The sequence below is a fragment of the Haematobia irritans genome, chromosome 3 (genome assembly GCF_050003625.1).
Source record: "Haematobia irritans isolate KBUSLIRL chromosome 3, ASM5000362v1, whole genome shotgun sequence".
NCBI lineage: Eukaryota > Metazoa > Arthropoda > Insecta > Diptera > Muscidae > Haematobia > Haematobia irritans.
Window position 1 is genome coordinate 203,546,122 of NC_134399.1, and position 23,298 is coordinate 203,569,419.

The 23,298-nt window shown below is 30.0% G+C and overlaps 1 protein-coding gene across 2 annotated transcripts in view; it reads right to left on the reverse strand.

Moving 5' to 3' along the window:
* RunxA (RUNX family transcription factor Runt related A) overlaps window positions 1-23,298 on the reverse strand; it is a 58,826-nt gene that overhangs the window by 8,368 nt on the left and 27,160 nt on the right. Inside the window, exon 3 of one of the 2 annotated variants that reach the window (XM_075300816.1) lies at window positions 12,285-12,386. In XM_075300816.1, the coding sequence (XP_075156931.1) occupies window positions 12,285-12,386 (102 nt within the window). Of the gene's footprint in view, window positions 1-12,284; window positions 12,402-23,298 lie in introns of both variants that reach the window. The other variant, XM_075300815.1, reaches the window with a different exon arrangement.

Here is a 23,298-nt window from a genome sequence, read left to right on the forward strand (position 1 = left end):
TTTTGCACAAACTCGTCTTTTGTCTGCAGGCAGGTCAAGTTCGAAGATGGGCTATATCGGTCCAGGTTTTGATATAGTCCCCATATAAACCGACCTCCCGATTTGGGGTCTTGGGCTTATAGAAATCGTAGTTTTTATCCAATTTGCCTGAAATTTGAAATCTAGAGGTATTTTATGATCATAAAGAGGTGTGCCAAAAATGGTGAGTAGCGGTCCATGTTTTGGTATAGCCCCCATATAGACCGATCTCCCGATTTTACTTCTTGGGCTTATAGAAACCGAAGTTTTTATTCAATTTACCTGAAATCTAGAAGTATTGTAGGACCACAAATACATGTGCCAAAAATTTGAGTATCGGTCCATATTTTAGTATAGCCCCCATATAGACGGCTCTCCCGATTTTACTTCTTTGGCTTATAGAAACCGCAGTTTTTATTCAATTTACCTGAAATTGGAAATCTAGAGGTATTGTAGAACCACAAATACGTGTGCCAAAAATCCAGTCCAGGTTTTGATATAGTCCCCATATAAAACGACCTCCCGATTTGGGGTCTTGGGCTTATAGAAACCGTAGTTTTTATCCAATTTGTCTGAAATTGGAAATCTAGAGGTATTTTAGGACTATAAAGAGGTGTGCCAAAAATGGTGAGTATCGGTCCATATTTTGGTATAGCCCCCATATATACCGATTTCCGATTTTACTTTTTGGGCTTCTAGAATCCGAAGTTTTAATGCCTCCATATAGACCGACTTCACTTATTGAGGGTGTACAAGGCGCACAGATCATGAAAAATGCTTGAAACTCAATGTAAAATTTCCAGATTTTACTTCTACAGATTTAAGATTTCAAATCAAGACGTTATTTTATAATTTTCTTGCACACTTACAAGAGACGTTAATGATTGCTCTAAAACTCAAACAAAAATGGTCCTTATAAATCCAGAATCTGATATAGTCCTCATAGGTGAAATCTTTAAAATTTATCTTCGGGTAGTGTCCTCAAATCCTCAAGCCCTCCTGAAATTTCATGGTGGTGGGTATTTAAGATTCGGCCCGGCCGAACTTAGTGCTTATATACTTGTTTTTCTTCATATACTATAAAAGTCCTTTAAAAACGAGTTAACGACAACTTTATTTTCCAAATTAAGACTCGACTTCCAGTAGAAATTATGTTATGTTTCAAGTAAAAACGTATTTAAAATAAAGTGTTAAAAAACATGTCCTATATTTGAACGATTTTTTGCTTTGTAGTCAAGATGCAAAAAGACAAAAAATTTAAAGACAATTTCAATAAATTTCAAGAATTGTTCTGAACGATTAAAGTCAAGTTGACCTTAGCCTAAATATTTTTTCTTTCATTTTAGCATACTCATTTTTAAGTGAAATCACTTAATTATAAGGACAACACGAATTCATTGAAAAGTTTATCGACATTTTGGACAAGGAAAACAACTTTATATTATAGAAATGCTTCCTCTATGCTAAGCAAAATTTGCATTCGTATTTTAAAGATATGAAATCTTTGACCTCACGACAATATTTTTATCAGTGTATGTGGCATTATACGCATGCCAAAACTAGCTTGGAGAACGTCCCTTTTTAACTGGTTCTATACAGTGGTAATAATACCAACAGGAACATGCGGATACAACGTCTGGTGGACCATTACAAAGTGAAACACTGAACTCATCAGGAAGACAAATTTTGGTTAATTTTAGAAAATTTTCAGCAATTTTTAACTAAAAACAATTTAATTTCTATAGTAAATTTTGTCAAAATTATATTTCTATAAAAAAATATGTGAACATTTTAGTTCTTTACAAAATTTTGTCAAAATTTTATTTCTATTGAAAATTTTGTCAAAATTTTATTTCTATAAAAAAAATTTGTAAACATTTTAGTTCTTTAGAAAATGTTGTCAAAATTTTATTTCTATACAAAATATTGTCACAATTTTATTTCTAAAAAAAAAATTGAGAACATTCTAGTTCTTTAGAAAAGGTCATCAAAATTTTATTTCTGTAGAGAATCTTTTCAACATTTCATTTTTATAGAAAATTTGTCTAAATTTTATTTAATCATTGTTGTTTTTTTTATTTAAGCTGGAATCAAAAAAACAACAACAATGATTACAGAACAAAAACCAACAATAACAAAACAAAACCGATGAAAAAAATAAATTTTATTTCTATAAAAAAAAATTGTCAAAATTTTATTTCTATAGAAAATTCTGTCAAAATTTTATTTCTATAGAAAATTTTGTCAAAATTTTATTTCTATAGAAAATTTTGTCAACATTTTATTTCTATATAAAATTTTGTCAACATTTTATTTGTACAGAAAATTTTGCAAAAATTTTATTTCTATAGAAAATTTTGAAAAAAAATTTATTTCTATAGAAAATTCTGTTAAAATTTTATTTCTTTAGAAAATTTTATTTCTATAGAAATTTTTGACAAAATTTTCTTTCTATATCACATCTTATCAAAATTTAATTTTTATAGAAAATTTAGTCAAAATTTTATTTCTATAAAAAATTTTGTCAAAATTTTATTTCTATAAACAATTTTCTCAAAATTTTATTTCTAAAAAAAATTGTGATTATTTTAGTTCTTTAGAAAATGTTGTCAAAATTTTATTTCTATAGAAAATCTTGTCAAAATTTTATTTCTATAGAAAATTTTGTGAACATTTTATTTCTATAGAAAAGTTTGTCAAAATTTTATTTCTGTAGAGAATCTTATCAACATTTCATATTTATAGAAAATTTTGTCAAAATTTTATTTCTATAGAAAATTTTGTCAAAATTTTATTTCTATAGAAAATTTTGTCAAAATTTTATTTCTATTGAAAATTTTGTCAAAATTTTATTTCTATTGAAAATTTTGTCAACATTTTATTTCTATAAAAAATTTTGTCAAAATTTTATTTCTATAGAAAATTTTGTCAAAATTTTACTTCTACAGAAAATGTTATGAAAATTTTATTTCTATGGAAAATTTTGTCAAAATTTTATTTCTATAGAAAATTTTGTAAAAATTTTACTTCTTTAGACATTTTTGTTAAAATTTTATTTCTACAGAAAATTAATTTTCAATATAACTGGCAAATAGAAATTATTCACAATGCCATAAATGAGATATGATATCAATTACACAGAAAAAGTAAGCTGCAGAGAAAAAAGTAAAATGGGGGGTGGTGAACTATTTCGTACGAAAATTTAACTATATTGTGAACCATAATACGTTGTTAAAATAAAAAAAAATTTACATTTTTATATTTCAACTGCCTTTCAAAGGATTCGCCCTTCTCATAAAAAAAACAAATTATCTAAAAGTATATTATAGAAACTTAGGGAGCTTTGAGGAAATAAATTTATTATAAAGACTTTCAAGAAAATTTGGTTCTGAATTCGAAGTTAAATTTGAAATTTATAACATTATATTTTAGGTCGGTTAAATTTCTTATCTACACAGAAAAAATCAAATTTCTTACTTTCAAACTAATTGATCCAAATAATTTGTAATTGAATGTTTCAATTACAAATTTTAATTTCAATTATTTAATTAAATTTCAGTTATAAAATTAATGGTTCCAATTAAATATTTAATTGATTCATTTAACACAAACAATATAAAAAAACATTTTTTATCTTCAATCACGAAATTAATTGATCCGTAACTTTCAGTAGGTTAAGCTTTCTAGGGTTAATTGGAAAATTTTTCGTGATTTTTTTTTTTTTTGTGAAGGGGCTATATTAGAAAAAAACACCAATATTAATAATATATGGCAGTTTTTTATATCGAAACGTTAACAAATAAAAATAACATTTGGCATAGCTCTTTTTGGATCTAAAATCCCGTATGATTCCATACCCTCAAGGAGTCAGATCGAGAGATCAGTATATTGTGGGATATTTCAAAACAGGGTTCGATATTAAACGAATTTTGCAATTGTCTTCATGGACCTAAAAAACCTGTAGATTTTGAATTTCAGGAAAATCGGATACAAATAGCGGATTTTATATTTTTCGATTAATTCAAGAAAACTTATTAGACGTAATTATTTATTTATTTATTTTTTTGAAGGAAACAATTTCATATTTATAGAAAATTTTGTCAAAATTTTATTTCTATAGAAAATTTTGTCAAAATTTTATTTCTATAGAAAATTTTGTCAAAATTTTATTTCTATAGAAAATTTTGTCAAAATTTTATTTCTATAGAAAATTTTGTCAAAATTTTATTTCTATTGAAAATTTTGTCAAAATTTTATTTCTATTGAAAATTTTGTCAACATTTTATTTCTATAAAAAATTTTGTCAAAATTTTATTTCTATAGAAAATTTTGTCAAAATTTTACTTCTACAGAAAATGTTATGAAAATTTTATTTCTATGGAAAATTTTGTCAAAATTTTATTTCTATAGAAAATTTTGTAACAATTTTACTTCTTTAGACATTTTTGTTAAAATTTTATTTCTACAGAAAATTTTGCGAAAATTTTATTTCTATAGAAAATTTTGAAAAAAAGTTTATTTCTATAGAAAATTATGTCAACATTTTAATTCTTTAGAAAATTTTATTTCTATAGAAAATTTTGTCAAAATTGTATTTCTACAGAAAATTTTGCCAAAATTTTTCTTTCTATATAAAATCTTATCAAAATTTAATTTCTATAGAAAATTTTGTCAAAATTTTATTTCTATTAAAAATTTTGTTAAAATTTTATTTCTAAAAAAATTTGTGATTATTTTAGTTCTTTGGAAAATGTAGTCAAAATTTTATTTCTATAGAAAATCTTGCCAAAACTTTATTTCTATAGAAAATCTTGTCAAAATTTCATTTTTATAGAAAATTTTGTCAAAATTTTATTTCTTTAGCAAATTCGGTTATAATTTTATTTCTATAGAAAGTTTTGTCAAAATTTTATTTCTGTAGAAAATCTTATCAACGTTTCATTTTTATAGAAAATTTCGTCTAAATTTTATTTCTATAAAAAATTTTGTCAAGAAGTAAAATCGGGAGATCGGTCTATATGGGGGCTATACCAAAATATGGATCGTTACTCACAATTTTTGGCACACGTATTTGTGGTCCTACAATACCTCTAGATTTCCAATTTCAGGCAAATTGGATAAAAACTACGATTTCTATAAGCCCAAGACCCCAAATCGGGAGGTCGGTTTATATGGGGACTTTATCAAAACTGGACCGATATAGCCCATCTTCGAACTTGACCTGCCTGCAGACAAAAGACGAGTTTGTTCAAAATTTCAGCACGATTGCTTCATTATTGAAGACTGTAGCGTGATTACAACAGACAGCCAGACAGACAGACAGACAGACAGACAGACGGACATCGTTATATCGTGTTAGAACTTCTCCCCGATCAAGAAAATATATACTTTATATAGTCGGAAATCACCCGTCACCATTCTATGGTGGTGGGTATAAAAAAAATTGTGAACATTTTAGTTCTTTAGAAAATGTTGTCAAAATTTTATTTCTATAGAAAATCTTGTCAAAACTTTATTTCTATAGAAAATATTGTCAAAATTTCATTTTTATAGAAAATGTTGTCAAAATTTTATTTCTTTAGAAAATTCTGTCAAAATTTTATTTCTATAGAAAATTTTGTTAAAATTTTATTTCTATAAAAAAAATTTGGGAACATTTTAGTTCTTTAGAAAATGTTGTCAAACTTTTATTTCTGTAGAAAATCTAATCAACATTTCATTTTTATAGGAAATTTTGTCAAAATTCTATAGAAAATGTTGTCAAAATTTTATTTCTATTTCTTGTCAAAACTTTATATCTATAGAAAATCTTCTCAAAATTTCATTTTTAAAGAACATTTTGTCAAAATTTTATTTCTTTAGAAAATTCTGTCAAAATTTTATTTCTATAGAAAATTTTGTCAAAATTTTATTTATATTTCTGGATAATTATCGTTGACCTTTTTATAAAAAAAAAATTGGGAACATTTTAGTTCTTTAGAAAATGTTGTCAAAATTTTATTTCTATAGAAAATCTTGTCAGAATTTTATTTCTGTAGAAAATATTGTCAAAATTTTATTTCTTTAGAAAATTCTGTCAAAATTTTATTTCTATAGAAAATTTTGTCAAAATGTTATTTTTATAAAAAAAAAATTGGGAACATTTTAGTTCTTTAGAAAATGTTGTCAAAATTTTATTTCTTTAGAAAATTCTTTTAAAATTTTATTTCTATAAAAAATTTTGTCAAAATTTTATTTCTATAAAAAATTTTGTCAAAATTTTATTTGTATAGACAATGTTGTCGAAATTTTATTTCTATAGAAAATTTGGTCAAAATTTTATTTCCATTGAAAATTTTGTCAAATTTTTATTTCTATAGAAAATTTTGTGAAAATTTTATTTCTATTGAAAATTTTGTCAAAATTTTATTTCTATAGAAATTTCTGTCAAAATTTTATTTCTATAGAAAATGTTGTCGAAATTTTATTTCTATAGAAAATTTTGTCAAAATTTTGTTTCTAAAGAAAATTTTTTCTAAATTTCAAAATCTACCAAACAGTAAAAAATCTACCGTTATTGCTAGGATTCTACCAACTGTGGCAACCATGGTTATAATGTGGATTTTTAAACTGACTTTTATTTATACACTAATGGCTTTGTTCATATATCGCGAAAAGAAAATGAAAATTCGATAAATGGGACCTTTATCCAAATTTCAATTTTATAGTGCCTAGATCTAAAGCTAGATTACTCTCTTAAAGAAGTCGCATTTTTGGTTCGAAATCAATACCAATCATAGGTATGGTCAAAATCTTTGAATCCAATTAGACCTCTTTTGAGTGCAATGTAATGTTGCCATCGAAATAACAAAAATTATTTGTAACGTGTACCCCTCAATCGAAACCTTCATCACCACTACTACAGAAATTCTTCACTGGGCCTTAGTTCATGTATCGTCATTACACATGGGTTTTGTACAAATCCTTGATATACAGTGTCGCCACCTATAAACTGCAGGCCTCTATGTACTAAATTGAATATGTGTGTAAATTTATGGCAGATATTGTTTTTCTCTACATTTTATATTTTTACTAACATATCATAATATAGAGGAGCAAAAAAATCTATAGCATATAAGTACTGGGTATAATCATAGCAAAGCATACATAAAATATGAGCTAGCCATCCAGTTATCCAGGCAACCATGATAAAATTGGCCATACCAACAGTGGCCACTTACACGCACGTTTGCAACTACAAAATCATCATTTACACATACGAGTATGCATATACATCTGATTTCATATGGGTGTAAATATGTGTGTGTGTGTGTGTGATTGCGTTTGTATATAATAATTAGGCTTAATTAATAGACCATTCGGAAATTATTAATTAGTTTTTATAGGCGAGCGCGCGGTACCAGTTTAAATGGTGAATATTGATTTTGTGGTGGCTTTATTAATGCTATTGGCTTAAACATTTTCTACCTCCTTTAATTATGTGGCTTTGTTGTTACCAAACAAAAACACTGGCATTCACCAAAGCTCTCCCAAACACACGCACACACACGCACACACACGCACACACACGCACACACACGCACAAAGCTCTCTTGCCAGTAAACCAGGGTAATAGCAATGGGTGTTGGGGTTTTTAAGTGTACGTGTGTGTGTGTGGGTAAACATTCATATTTTGTTTAATATTTTGATATTCGTCGTGTGTATGTATGTGTGTGTGTTTATTTTTTGCACAAATTTCCAATAAACAAAATCTGTTGTAAATTCTTTTGTGTGCATATTGAACGGGGGAGAAATTGAACATTCATTTACACATTCTGATATTAATAAAATATTTTTTTGTTTGATTTTTGTTTGCGAATGTATGAGTCTGTACTGAGCAGCACTTCGTTTGCTGTTGTGGTGGTTGGTAGTAGGATTAATTTCAATAATTATGTTCATATTCGCATATTCACATTCATACATTGGTGGATATGTATCGGTAATTAAGTCATGTGGGTTTAGCTTAATAAAATATTTAAATAAATTAAAAATATCAATTTTGATTTTTCAATGTTATCTCTCAATTGGTTGCAAATCACAGCTGTATGATTGTTAAGGGTGTTGTGGAATATAATTTAATTTTCAATATAACTGGCAAATAGAAATTATTCACAATGCCATAAATGAGATGTGATATCAATTACACAGAAAAAGTAAGCTGCAGAGAAAAAAGTAAGGGGGGGGAGGAACTATTTCGTACGAAAATTAAAAAAAAAAAACACATTAACTAAAAGTATATTATAGAAACTTAGGGAGCTTTGGGGAAATAAATTTATTATAAAGACTTTCAAGAAAATTTAGTTCGGAATTCGAAGTTAAATTTGAAATTTATAACATTACATTTTATGTCGATAGGAAAATTTTTTGTTTAATCTCTAGGAGAGGTTAAATTTCTCGTCTACACAGAAAAAATAATTCTTAGTTTCAAATTAATTCATCCGATTAATTTTTAATTGAATGTTTCATTTATTAATCTTAATTTCATTAATTAATTTTGTGTGAAAAGTTTTTTCTGTGAAGATTTGTGATTGATTTTAATTTTCGTTAAAACAATTGAAGAAACTAATTATTTATTTAATTTTTTAATTGACAATTTTTTCCAATTCAAATGCAATAGCGATAATTGAATAAAGTTTTGAAGCAAAACAAGTATATATGGCCGTAAGTTCGAATCTTATGTACCCTCCACCATGGATCGCGTAATAACAGCCGCTGCACTGAATTTGCATCACTTCTTTAGTTGTGATCCGAATTCAATGTTTCGGATGTAAATTAAAAAATTCTGTGATATTTTGTCAAATAAATAATTTATATAATTATTAATGGATTGTAACGCTTTTGGAAACGTTTGACCTCAAATATTTTCAAAAATTCAAAATTTTTTCAGATTGGAACTAGCATTTTTTTCGACAAAATTTAAACGATTTGTACCACTTTATGAAGTCTTACTCTGTTTTTAACCTATTTGAAACAAAACATGTAAGGAAAGTCTAAAGTCGGGCGGTGCCAACTATATTATACCCTGCACCACTTTGTAGACCTAAATTTTCGATACCATATCACATCTGTCAAATGTGTTGGGGGCTATATATAAATGTTTGTCCCAAATAAATACATTTAAATATCACTCGATCTGGAAGAATTTGATAGACTTTTACAAAATCTATAGACTCAAAATTTAAGTTAGCTAATGCACTAGGGTGGAACACAATTTTAGTAAAAGACAAGTAAGGAAAGTCTAAAGTCGGGCGGGGCCGACTATATTATACCCTTCACCACTTTGTAGATCTAAATTTTCGATACCATATCACATCCGTCAAATGTGTTGGGGGCTATATATAAAGGTTTGTCCCAAATACATACATTTAAATATCACTCGATTTGGACAGAATTTGATAGACTTTTACAAAATCTATACACTCAAAATTTAAGTCGGCTAATGGACTAGGGTGGAACACAATGTTAGTAAAAAAATATGGGAAACATTTAAATCTGAAGCAATCTTAAGGAAACTTCGCAAAAGTTTATTTATGATTTATCGCTCGATATATATGTATTAGAAGTTTAAGAAAATTAGAGTAATTTTTTCAACAATTCGACTAAGCAGTGGCGATTTTACAAGGAAAATGTTGGTATTTTGACCATTTCTGTCGAAATCAGAAAAACATATATATGGGAGCTATATCTAAATTTGAACCGATTTCAACCAAATTTGGCGCGCATAGCTACAATGCTAATTCTACTCCCTGTTCAAAATTTCAACTAAATCGGAGCAAAAAATTGGCCTCTGTGGTCATATGAGTGTAAATCGGGCGAAATCTATATATGGGAGCTATATCTTAATCTGAACCGATTTCAACCAAATTTGGCACGCAAAACTACAATGCTAATTCTACTCCCTGTGCAAAATTTCAATTAAATCAGAGTAAAAGATTGGCCTCTGTGGTCATATGAGTGTAAATCGGGCGAACGATATATATGGGAGCTATATCTAAATCTGAACCGATTTCAACCAAATTTGGCACGCAAAACTACAATGATAATTCTACTCCCTGTGCAAAATTTCAATTAAATCAGAGTAAAAGATTGGCCACTGTGGTCATATGAGTGTAAATCGGGCGAACGATATATATGGGAGCTATATCTAAATCTGAACCGATTTCAACCAAATTTGGCACACATGACTATACTACCAATTGTACTCCTTATGCAAAATTTCAAGCGAATCGGAATAAAACTCTGGCTTCTGGGTCAATATAAGTCATATCAGGCGAAAGATATATATGGGAGCTATATCTAAATCTGAATCGATTTCAACCAAATTTAGCACGCATAGCGAAAATGCTAAATCTACCCCCTGTGCAAAATTTTAACCAAATTGGGTCAAAATTTTGGCTTTTAGGACCATATTAGTCCATATCGGGCGAAAGATATATATGGGAGCTATATCTAAATCTGAATCGATTTTAACCAAATGTGGCACGCATAGTTACAATGCTAAATCTACTCCCTGTGGAAAATTTCAACCAAAACTCTGGCTTTTAGGACCATATTAGTCCATATCGGGCGAAAGATATATATGGGAGCTTTATCTAAATCTGAACCGATTTCAATCAAACTTTGCGCACTTGACTATACTACTAATTGTACTCCTAGTGCAAAATTTCAACCGAATTCGGCCAAAAATCTGGCTTCTGGGGCCATATAAGTCCATATCGGACGAAAGATATCTATGTGAGCTATATCTAAATCTAAACCGATTTCAATAAAATTTGGTGCACTTGACTACACTACTAATTGTACTCCTAGTGCACAATTTCAACCAAATTGGGGTAAAACTCTGGCTTCTGGGACCGCATTAGTCCATATCGGGCGAAAGATATATATGGGAGCTATATCTAAATCTGAACAGATTTCTTCCAAAATCAATAGGGTTCTATTCTGAGCTAAAACACATTCTTGTGCCAAATTTGAAGTCGATTGGACTAAAACTGCGACCTAGACTTTGATTACAAAAATGTATTCACGGACAGACGGACAGACGGACATGGCTATATCGACTCAGGAGCCCACCCTGAGCATTTTTGCCAAAGACACCATGTGTCTATCTCGTCTCCTTCTGGGTGTTGCAAACATATGCACTAACTTATAATACCCTGTTTCACAGTGTGGCGCAGGGTATAAAAACGCTATGCTGTATTAAATTTCATAAAATTTAAATACGTACGAATTTTTTTCCTGGTTTTATCTTAAAAGATGCAGTGCGCATTTAATGGTTAAAAGATTATTCCTTTAGTTAGTGCTATAGGTTAACTTCTAATCTCTATTCAAAATATATTAACATAAATAAAGAGGTGAACTAACTATAACATTATGTTATTACACAACCTAATATTGATGAGAGATGTCATAAAAAAAAAAAATAATAATAATAATAACAACCATATCTACAATTAGATTCCTCTAACTCATGTGTATACTTAAATATCTAATAAATTCCCATAAAACTTCAAAAGCAAATGGCATTTAAATTTCCTAAAAAAAAATGAAACAGCCATTCTTATTTTATGGGAAAATATGGCCAATAATATTAACGATATGTGACCACTATCCTTCGATTTATTATTGAGAACATATAATACGCGGGAAAAAAGGCACTCATAAAAGCATCAACAAAATGACAACAATAATTTTTATCATACTCCTACTAAACCTCCAGATAGTACTTAAATTAATTCATAAATTATTCCTACAAAAAAAATTAACTCAAACTTATTTAACAAACAAAAAGAAAAAAAAAACAACAACAAACAAATGGTTTTTATGTGGATTTTATGCGGCTTTCTGAGGTTCGATTTGTGGTGTCTGACAGTGGTATTTGATATGGCAGTTTGTCCATGAGATTTAGTTGTAGTTGTTGCTATTTTTGTATGTAATTCTGTTTTTTCGCAAATAGTTTATTAAACATATCTAACTCATATAAAAGGGCAAACACTTTAAATCAATTTGTTATTAATAATAATATTATTAAAAATATTAAAATTAACTTTACAATAAAATACGAAATGAAAAAAAAAAAAATAAAATAAAACCATACATGCAATTATATTTTATGAGATTTGTTTAAATTTTTTTTTTGTATTGCCAATAGAAAGCTTTTGCTTTTGTTAATTATAATATTAAATGTGTGTGTTTTTTATTTGTTTTTTTTTTCGTTCTATACTTACTTTGACAGTTACCAATGGGCGGCATGCGAAAACCCGATAAAGGATCCGTGGAAAAATGGAACGGTCTTTGGCCAAAGGCAAAATGGAACTGCTGTTGTTGTCCTAAAATAGATAACACTGTGTTTTGAATGCTTTTTTAATTGGCTGTCCTTAATTAAGTTACGAATGGTACTGTAATGTGAATGATAAATTGTGGTTGAGATTTGTGTATTTTTGGGGTAAGGGGTTTGGATTTTATAGTAAAAGGAATTCATTCAGGCTGAGGATACTATAATGTATCATTGGATTTCTCATAGAAAAGGCTCATTTACGTACAGTGAAACCTCTCAAAAGTGGACAGCCACGGTCGCCTAACTTTTGTCCACGTTCGGGAGGTGTCGAGTAATCAGAGCTTTTTTTATTGTGTTAATTCAGCAATCGTCTCACGACAATTGTCCACTTTTGAGTGGTGTCCGGTTTTCAGAGCATCCAAGTTTGTGAGGTTTCACTGTATTTGTTATTATTATTTTTATACCCTCCACCATAGGATGGGGGGTATATTAACTTTGTCATTCCGTTTGTAACACATCGAAATATTGCTCTGAGATCCCATGAAGTATATATATTCTGGGTCGTGGTGAAATTTTGAATCGATCTGAGCATGTCCGTCCGTCCGTCTGTTGAAATCACGCTAACTTCCAAACGAAACAAGCTATCGACTTGAAACTTGGCACAAGTAGTTGTTATTGATGTAGGTCAGATGGTATTGCAAATGGGCCATATCGGTCCACTTTTACGTATAGCCCCCATATAAACGGACCCCCAAATTTGGCTTGCAGATCCTCTAAGAGAAGCAAATTGCATATGATATCTAACAACCATGCAAAAATTGGTACACATCGGTTCATAATTATATATAGCCCCCATATAAACCTATCCCCCGATTTGGCTTGCGGAGTCTCTAATAAAAGCAAATTTCAGTCGATCCGGCTGAAATTTGGTACATGGTGTTAGTATATGGTCTTTAACAAACATGCAAAAATTGGTTCACATCGGTCCATAATTATATATAGCCCCTATATAAACCGATCCCCAGATTTGGCTTGCGGAGCCTCTAAGCGAAGCATGGTGTAAGTATATGGTCTCCAACAACTATGCAAAAAATGGTGCATGCCGGTCTTAATTATATAACCCCCATTTAAACCGATCCCCAGATTTGACCTCCTGAGCTATTGGAGGAGGAGCTATTGGGTTCGATTCCTGCTTCGACCGAACACCAAAAAGTTTTTCAGAGGTGGATTTTCCCACCTCAGTAATGCTGGTAACATTTCTGAGGGTTTCAAAGCTTCTCTAAGTGGTTTCACTGCAATGTGGAACGCCGTTGAGACTCGGCTATAAAAAGGAGGTACCTTGTCATTGAGCATAACATGGAATCGGGCAGCACTCAGTGATAAGAGAGAAGTTCACAAATGTGGTATCACAATGGACTGAATAGTCTAAGTGAGCCTAATATATCGGGCTGCCACCCAACCTAACCTAACCTACCAAAATAGAAAATTTTGTCAAAATTTTATTTCTATATAAAATTTTGTCAAGATTTTATTTCTATAGAAAATTTTGTTAAAATTTTATTACTATAGAAAATTTTGTCAAAATTTTATTTCTATATAAAATTTTGTCAAGATTTTATTTCTATATAATTTAGTCAAGATTTTATTTCTATAGAAAATTGTCAAAATTTTATTTCTATAAAAAATTTTGTCAAAATTCTAGTACTATACAAAATTTTGTCAAGATTTTATTTCTATAGAAAATTTTGTCAAAATTTTATTTCTATAGAAAATGTTGTCAAATTTTATTGTTATAGAAAATTTTGTCAAAATTTTATTTCTATAGAAAATTTTATCAAACTGAATTATTTACTTATTTAATCGGTCTTTTTTGTTTAATATATACCCCGTATGGACTTACTTACAATTGAGAAGACGGTGTTAAGAAGTTTTAAGATACCTTGCCATCGGCAAGTGCTACCGCAACCCAAGTAATTCGATTGTGGATGACAGTCTTTAGTACCAGTTTCTATGCAATCCATGGTGGAGGGTACATAAGATTCGGGCTGGCCGAACTTACGGTCGTATATACTTGTTTGTGATTTTTGAGTGTCACATCTTTAGCAACTATGATCTGCATGCCAAGACTCGAAGTAAATATAGTCGTCTTATATTTCAGATTATACAAAACAGTCGATTTTTATTTTTGGATGGGGACAACATTTTATACTTGGCGAAAACTAAAGTTTTAGTTTGAAGATCTAGAATATTTGGATTCAAGTTTTTTTTTTTTTTTTTTTTTTTTTAATTTGTGAACGTGAATAGCTTCATTTATATACCGTGAAAAGAGAATGAAAATTATATAAATAAGATCGGTATCCTAATTTTATTTTTATTGATCCTAGATTCATAGTCAGATTCGAAAATCCTTAAAGCAAGGTCAATATCTTGGGATCCAAGTACACATTTTTTTGAGTGTGGAAACTTGCAGTACAACGATGAAAACTGGACTGCGAAGACAATACACCTTTTTTGAAAACTCATTTTCCATGGAATAAGGAATGAAATATTAAGTATTGTAACCAAAGAGAACGTTAAATGGCCTATAGACAGTTTCGGTTCATATAAATCTCTAGGCTTAGGCAGAGTTTACCCATGTAGGCTTCAGGAGTTTTTCGATCTCCCGAGCGGAAATTATGTGGAGTTAATGAACGCATCAATGCAATTTGGATACATATCAAAGGCCTGGCGAAAGGTTAAAATAATCTTCATTCCAAAAGATGGGAGCCTACACGGACGAAAAAAGACTGTTTTTCATATGTTTGGATGTAAAAATTATATGTTTGGAACTCAAAGTGTTTAACACAATAGTTTTAAGTGCAAGCATATAATGTTCATAAACTAGCATAACCTGTTTGGGACATATATGTTAATATGTTAGAACATATAATGTTTGGGATATAAAAAAAATTAAATATTATTGTATTAATTTAGAAATAGCCTTTAAACATATATGTGTTTAGAAAGAGAGACCTAGAGAGTAAGCTGCAAGTAAAATAATGGAAGTAACCAATTGGCGCCTTAAAAATATATCCACACAAAGAAAATTTCATTAAAGAAAATTTCATTAAAAATACTACCTGTGTATGCCCTAAGGTGAAACATAATATGTTTGAACAATACAAAAAATATTTTGTTTGGACCAATCCTGAAAATATATATGCCTAAAGCAAAATGTATTTAGGGTATATGTTACAGAAGCGATTTTTTTTTTGAGGGTGTAGTTCAAAAGACAACGAATGATTTTCGAACCATAATACTGTCATTCTTCTTGTTAAAGAGTATAGAGACGATATTAAATAGACATATAAGAAATCAAATGAGCAACATTTATAGAAAAAATTACGTTCCAAAATCGTGAACGGACGGTAACGAAATGAAACGGAAGCGTTCAGGAAAAATCAAAAGGGAATATTCACGGTTTCCTCGGCTGTTAACGCGTGTGAAGCAGACAATCGGTTTCGTGAACGCTGGTTGTTATTTCGACAACGCATGGTGTCATTTAATCATTGTGAAAGTGAAACCGCCTGTTATCCGTTTGACACCACATGTGTGTTGATTCAATTTCACGAACGGATCATTTTGAAATGGGAACGCCCTTCATGATTTTTCTGTGAGTGTATGTTTGAAAGAATGTTTCGCTTATCGTTAATCGTTATGGTTGTGTTTAAATACTATAGATTTTTTTTTAATTTTATAAAGAATTTGTAAATTTCCCTTTAGTCAGAATTTGGTAAAATCACACTATAATAGCTTGATGAATTCTTCCTTGATCTCTACTATCTCATTGTAGAAACTCCCTTACCGGAAAACTTTTAAAATTAAAATAATAATAAAAAGGGAATAGTAACAACAATAAAAACAATGACACAACTTAAACGAGATAAATCATTTTGTGGAAAGTCAAGAGAAAATGAATAAAAACAATAGAGTTTTGCAGCATAAAGGACAATGAAGTACATTAGCAGTGGATGTTGTTGTAGTAGTAGTCGTAGTAGTAGATGGGCTAACTTCCTTCGACATTTGCACAGATAGTGCTAGCTTACAGTAGCTACTCTCGTACTAGAGTATGAGTATGGAATATGATATTAGGAATTTTTACAGATGACTGTGTATATGTGTTGATACCAACAGTTGCCATTGTTAAACAAAAAAGGAGCTTAACATATGCAAAATGTAATATATTTGCATCTTTATAAATATTTCAAACTATGCAAAATGGACGATTTGTCCTAGTCGTTTGTGTAGCATTGTTGTAAAATAGGTGGAGTAGTAGACCGACAGTCTGACTGGGCCACCTTGTCCCATTGTCCATGGTTGGATACATGGTTGCTTCCTGTAACAACCCTTTTTACTTTTTGTTTCTGTGCATTTTGTAATGTTATTTAGCATTAATGAATATTCTTGAAAGATGAATTGTTTTTCTGCTCTCCATATTATCGACTGACTGTATGCTGCTTCTCTATTGACAATGGCTAGCAACAGCCAGCAGCAGCCACAAAAGACAAACGGAAAGTTTTTGTTTTCTTCTATGTCCAGAGGCTATAAACTATCTTCTGATTCAGAAATTACTACCACAGACAATGTTATAATGTGGAGAATGGAAAAGAATGGCATATTTGAGGATGCTATCTACTGTGGAAAGACAGTGGTAGAAAAATTTGGAATTATGTGTAAAAGAAATTTAGACAAGTTTATCACCTATCTACACCCAGAAGAAAATGCCCTCGAAAATAAAGGGAAATAATTTCATCAATTAAATGTATCCACTTTATTTCTAGATTAAATGGAGTAGGCCTCTTGATTTCACCAAAATCAGCAAAGACTCTAATTTAAACCGTGCTGTCCCTGACCGTATAAAAACTGCACGCTTCAGATCCAAATTACGAAACATAAAGGTACTACAGTGCTACACTCCAACTGAGCCATACGACGAAGAACTTTAAGCCAATTTCTATGAGCAGCTAGAAGCGTCACTGATATCCATACACAATGGAGACATTAAAATAGTAATTGGAATTTGGTTCAACTTTGCGCAAAACATAGGAGGAACAAAATTCATCCAAAACAAGTAAGGAAAGTCTAAAGTCGGGCGGGGCCGACTATATTATACCCTGCACCACTTTGTAGATCTAAATTTTCGATACCATATCACATCCGTCAAATGTGTTGGGGGCTATATATAAAGGTTTGTCCCAAATACATACATTTAAATATCACTCGATTTGGACAGAATTTGATAGACTTCTACAAAATCTATAGACTCAAAATTTAATCGGCTAATGCACTAGGGTGGAACACAACTTTAGTAAAAAACAAGTAAAGAAAGTCTAAAGTCGGGTGGGCCGACTATATTATACCCTGCACCACTTTGTAGATCTAAATTTTCGATACCATATCACATCCGTCAAATGTGTTGGGGGCTATATATAAAGGTTTGTCCCAAATACATACATTTAAATATAACTTGATCTGTACAGAATTTGATAGACTTTTACAAAATCTATAGACTCAAAATTTAAGTCGGCTAATGCACTAGGGTGGAACACAATTTTAGTAAAAAAAAAATATGGGAAACAATTAAATCTGAAGCAATTTTAAGGAAACTTCGCAAAACTTTATTTATGATTTAGAAGTTTAGGAAAATTAGAGTCATTTTTACAACTTTTCGACTAAGCAGTGGCGATTTTACAAGGAAGATGTTGGTATTTTGACCATTTTTGTCGCAATCAGAAAAACATATATATGGAAGCTATATCTAAATGTGAACCGATTCCAACCAAATTTGGCACGCATAGCTACAATGCTAATTCTACTCCCTGTGCAAAATTTCAACTAAATCGGAGTTAAAAATTGGCCTCTGTAGGCAAATGAGTGTAAATCGGGCGAAAGCTATATATGGGAGCTATATCTAAATCTGAACCGATTTCAACCAAATTTGGCACTCATAGCTACAATGCTAATTCTACTCCCTGTGCAAAATTTCAACTAAATCGGAGTTAAAAATTGGCCTCTGTAGGCAAATGAGTTTAAATCGGGCGAAAGCTATATATGGGAGCTATATCTAAATCTGTACCGATTTGGCTGATATTTTGCAAGTTTTTCGAGACTCATTAAATATTTGGATGTACGGAATTTGAGGAAGATCGGTTGATATACACGCCAATTATGACCAGATCGGACCAGCTATATCTAAATCTGAACCGATTTTTGAAATCAATAGGGATCGTCTTTGAGCCGAAACAGGACCCTATGCCAAATTTTATGACAATCGGACTAAAAGTGCGAGCTGTACTTTGCACAACACACAGACAGACGGACAGACAGGAGGACATCGCTAAATCGACTCAAAATTTAATTCTAAGCCGATCCATATACTAAAAGGTTGGTCTACGATTACTCCTTCTTGGCGTTACATACAAATGCACAAACTTATTATACCCTGTACCACAGTAGTGGTGAAGGGTATAAAAGTATACATCAAATTGATCACATTTTAATCAGAAAATTATTTTGTGGATTTCTCCTTGATGTGAAAATGAAGAGAGGTGCTAATGTCGACATTGACCATAATATACTTAATATACATAATATACATAATATACCTTAAATCTCTAAAAGAGACCATACTGTCACCAAAGTGCAGCCTTGGCACTGAGAGAGGAACCCAAAAACCATGGATAAATGACGAGGCCATGCGTGAAATAACGAATATAAAAAAGGCTAAAGAACAAAATGTCTACCATACGAAGACGCCGTCTATCAAAGCAGTAAAAAATATCGACAATTAGCAGTGAAGGTCAAATACTTGGCTCGAAAAAACCGCAAATAGTATCTTGATAAAAGATCTGCAAAGGTGTAGAAGTTCGCCACAAATTGCACAATACGATGTTGGACGTAACACTTTCATCAAATTAACTTCGACAGCTCTCCAAAATACTAGCATGAACTGATTTAATAATAGACGACTCCCAAGAAAGGATATCTCGACTTCAAAACCGACGTTCTCAGAAATATTAAGCGCTCTGCCAAACATGAAAAATTCAAAATCCTCTGGGCCCTATGGGCAACAAACCCTCTGAACTAATGCGATACGATATAGAAGTGATTCCAGAAGCTCGGACACCAATAATCGTCTATGTGTGGAAACAAGAAATGATAATGGATTGCTGAAACGATGGCGTAGTTGTTAATAACTCAAAAAAAAAAAAAGAGATCTCAAAGATTGGAAGGGCTATAACACTGCTGAATGCACTCAATAAACTGCTGCCGACGATATTACTTCATCACATAACTTCAGCGGTAAACACCATACTTAGGAACGAACAGACATGGTTCAGACCCGGAAGATCGTATGCAGATCATATAAATACGGTTAGAATTATTATAGAACAGTCCATTGAATACAACTGCAATGCATACCTCCTATGTGTTGGCTATAAATGCACGTGAGAAACTGTATCCCGTCCGGCACTGTGAGATGCTCCAAGTATCAAAGCCTTACCGCCGATAGTAGTCGTCTTAATACGGGAACTTTAAAGAGGCGCAAAATGCAAAGCAGAAAATGGAAGGAAGAATTCGAGACAGAAACAGGCGTCTAACGGGGTTGAGTCCTATTACCCACCCTATTTCTCCTACTCCTACCAGGTTGGCTGATAAGTCCCCGGTCTAACAAAGACAAACACATTTTTTGTCAAAATTCGTTTTTATTATTCAAAATAGTTCCCTTTAAGAGCGATACAACGATTATAACGACCTTCCAATTTTGTGATACCATTGTGGTAGTACTCCTTCGGTTTTGCCTCAAAATAGGCCTCAGTTTCGGCGATCACCTCTTCATTCCAGCCAAATTTTTTCTCTGCGAGCATCCTCTTGAGGTCTGAGAACAAGAAAAAGTCGCTGGGGGCCAGATCTGGAGAATACGGTGGGTGGGGAAGCAATTCGAAGCCCAATTCATGAATTTTTGCCATCGTTCTCAATGACTTGTGGCACGGTGCGTTGTCTTGGTGGAACAACACTTTTTTCTTCTTCATATGGGGCCGTTTTGTCGCGATTTCGACCTTCAAACGCTTCATAATAGTCACTGTTGATGGTTTTTTAATTCTCAAGATAATCGATAAAAACTATTCCATGCGCATTCCATGCGCATCGCCGCTTTGCACACCGATTTGAGAATATAAGGTTAGGTCAGGTGGCAGCCCAATGTATCAAGCTCACTTAGACTATTCAGTCCACATTGGTGAACTTCTATCTTATCACTGAGTGCTGCCCGATTCCATGTTAAGCTGAATGACAAGGGACCTCCTTTTTATAGCCGAGTCCGAACGGCTTTCCACATTGCAGTGAAACCACTTAGAGAAGCTTTGAAACCCTCAGAAATGTCACTAGCATTACTGAGGTGGGATAATCCAATAATCTGAAAAACTTTTTGGTGTTCTGCCGAAGCACCACGGTGGCTCCCTTTGAGAATATTAAGAAGAAATTGGAAGCAACAACGACTCACACCATTACCATAGATGAAGGCTTACACGTTAATATAGCGGGCAGAATAAATAAAACCAGAAACATCTCGAATGCGAATTTTCGACAGAAGCGTTAAATCGATCCTTCTATACGAATGTTCCAGCTGGAGTATTACACAAAACTCTTGCAGAAAGCTTCAATCATTTCACAACAAATGCCTGAAACAAATACTTAAAATCTTCTGGTCAATTGGATCACAAACACGGTTGCCACTCGAGCCAAAAATTACCTACGAAAATTTGGAGAAACTTTTATCCAAAAAACTACCATCGTACAAAATCTTATTTTCCATATTTTATTTCTATAGAAAATTTTATCAACAATTTATAGGAACTTTTTAAAAAAATAATTTCTATAGAAAATTTTCTCAAAATTTGATTCTATAGAAAAATTTCTCAAAATTTTACTTCTATGGAAAATTTTGTCAAATTTTAATTTCTATGGAAAATTTTATCTCTATAGAGAATTTTGTCAAAATTTTACTTCTATAAAAAATTTTGTCAAAAATTTATTTCTATAGCAAATTTTGTCAAAATTGTATTTCTATAGAAAATTTTGTTAAAATCTTTTTTCTATATACAATTTTGTCAAGATTTTATTTCTATAGAAAATTTTGTCAAAATTTTATTCTGATAGAAAATTTTGTCAAAATTTTATTTCTATAGAAAATTTTGTCAAAATTTTATTTCTATAAAAAATTTTGTCAAAATTTTATTTCTATAGAAAATTCTGTCAAAATTTTATTTTTATGGAAAATTTTGTCAAAATTTTATTTCTATAAAAAAATTTTGTCAAAATTTTATTTCTATAGAAAATTTTGTCAAAATTCTATTTTTATAGAAAATTTTGTCAAAATTCTATTTCTATAGAAAATTTTGTCAAAATTTTATTTCTATAGAAAAATTTGTCACAATTTTATTTCTATAGAAATTTTGTCAACATTTTATTTCAATAGAAAATTTTGTCATAAAGTTATTTCTATAGAAAAATTTGTCAACATTTTATTTCAATAGAAAATTTTGTCACAAATTTATTTCTATAGAAATTTTGTCAACATTTTATTTAAATAGAAAATTTTGTCATAAAGTTATTTCTATAGAAAATTTTTCCAAAGTGATATTTCTATAGAAAATGTTGCCAACATTTTATTTCTATAGAAAATTTTGTCACAATTTTGTTTCTATAGAAAATTTTGTCAAGTTTTATTTCTATAGAAAATTTTGTCAAAATTGTATTTCTTTAAAAAATGTTTTAAAACTTTATTTCCTTAGAAATTTTTTGTCAAAACTTTATTTCTACAGAAAATTTTGTTAAAATTTTATTTCTATAGCAAATTTTGTCAAAATTTGCTTTAGAAATTTTTGACAAAATTTTATTTCTATCAAAATAAAATTTTGACAAAATTTTCTATAGAAATAAAATTTTGACAAAATTTTCTATAGAAATAAAATTTTATTTCTATAGAAAATGTTGTCAAAATGATATTTCTATAGAAAATTTTGTCAACATTTTATTTCTATAGAATATTTTGTTAAAATTTTATTTCTATTGAAAATTTAGTTAAAATTTTATTTCTATAGAAAATTTTGTCCAAATTTTATTTCTATAGAAAATTTTGTCCAAATTTTATTTCTATAGAAAATTATGTCAAAATGTTATTTCTGTAGAAAATTTTGTCAAAATTTTACTTCTATAGAACATTTTGTCAAAATTTTACTTCTATAGGAAATTTTGTCAAAATTATAGTTCTATAGAAAATTTTGTCAAAATTATAGTTGTATAGAAAATTTTGTCAAAATTATAGTTCTATAGAAAATTTTGGCAAAATTTTATTTCTTTTGAAAATTTTGTCAAAATGATATGTCTATAGAAAATTTTGTTAAAATTTTATTTCTATAGAAAATTTTGTCCAAATTTTATTTCTATAAAATTTTGTCCAAATTGTATTTCTATGAAATTTTGTCCAAATTTTATTTCTCTAGACAATTTTGTCAAAATTTTATTTCTATAGAATTTTTTGTCTATATTCTTTTGAAAATTTTGTCAAAATTTTATTTCTATAGAAAATTTTGTCAAAATTTTATTTTTATAGAAAATTTTGTCAAAATTTTATTTCTATAGAAAATTTTGTCAAAATTTTAATTTTATGGAAAATTTTGTCAAAATTTTATTTCTATGGAAAATTTTGTCAAAATTTTATTTCTATGGAAAATTTTGCCAAAATTTTATTTCTATAGAAAATTTTGTCAATATTTTATTTCTCTAGAAAATTTTACCAAAATTTTTTCTCTATAGAAAGTTTTGCCAAAATTTTATTTCTATGGAAAATTTTGTCAAAACTGCTTGTGATAGCCAATGGAAGCCGATGTAAATTTTTTTTTCTATAGAAATTTTATATTTAT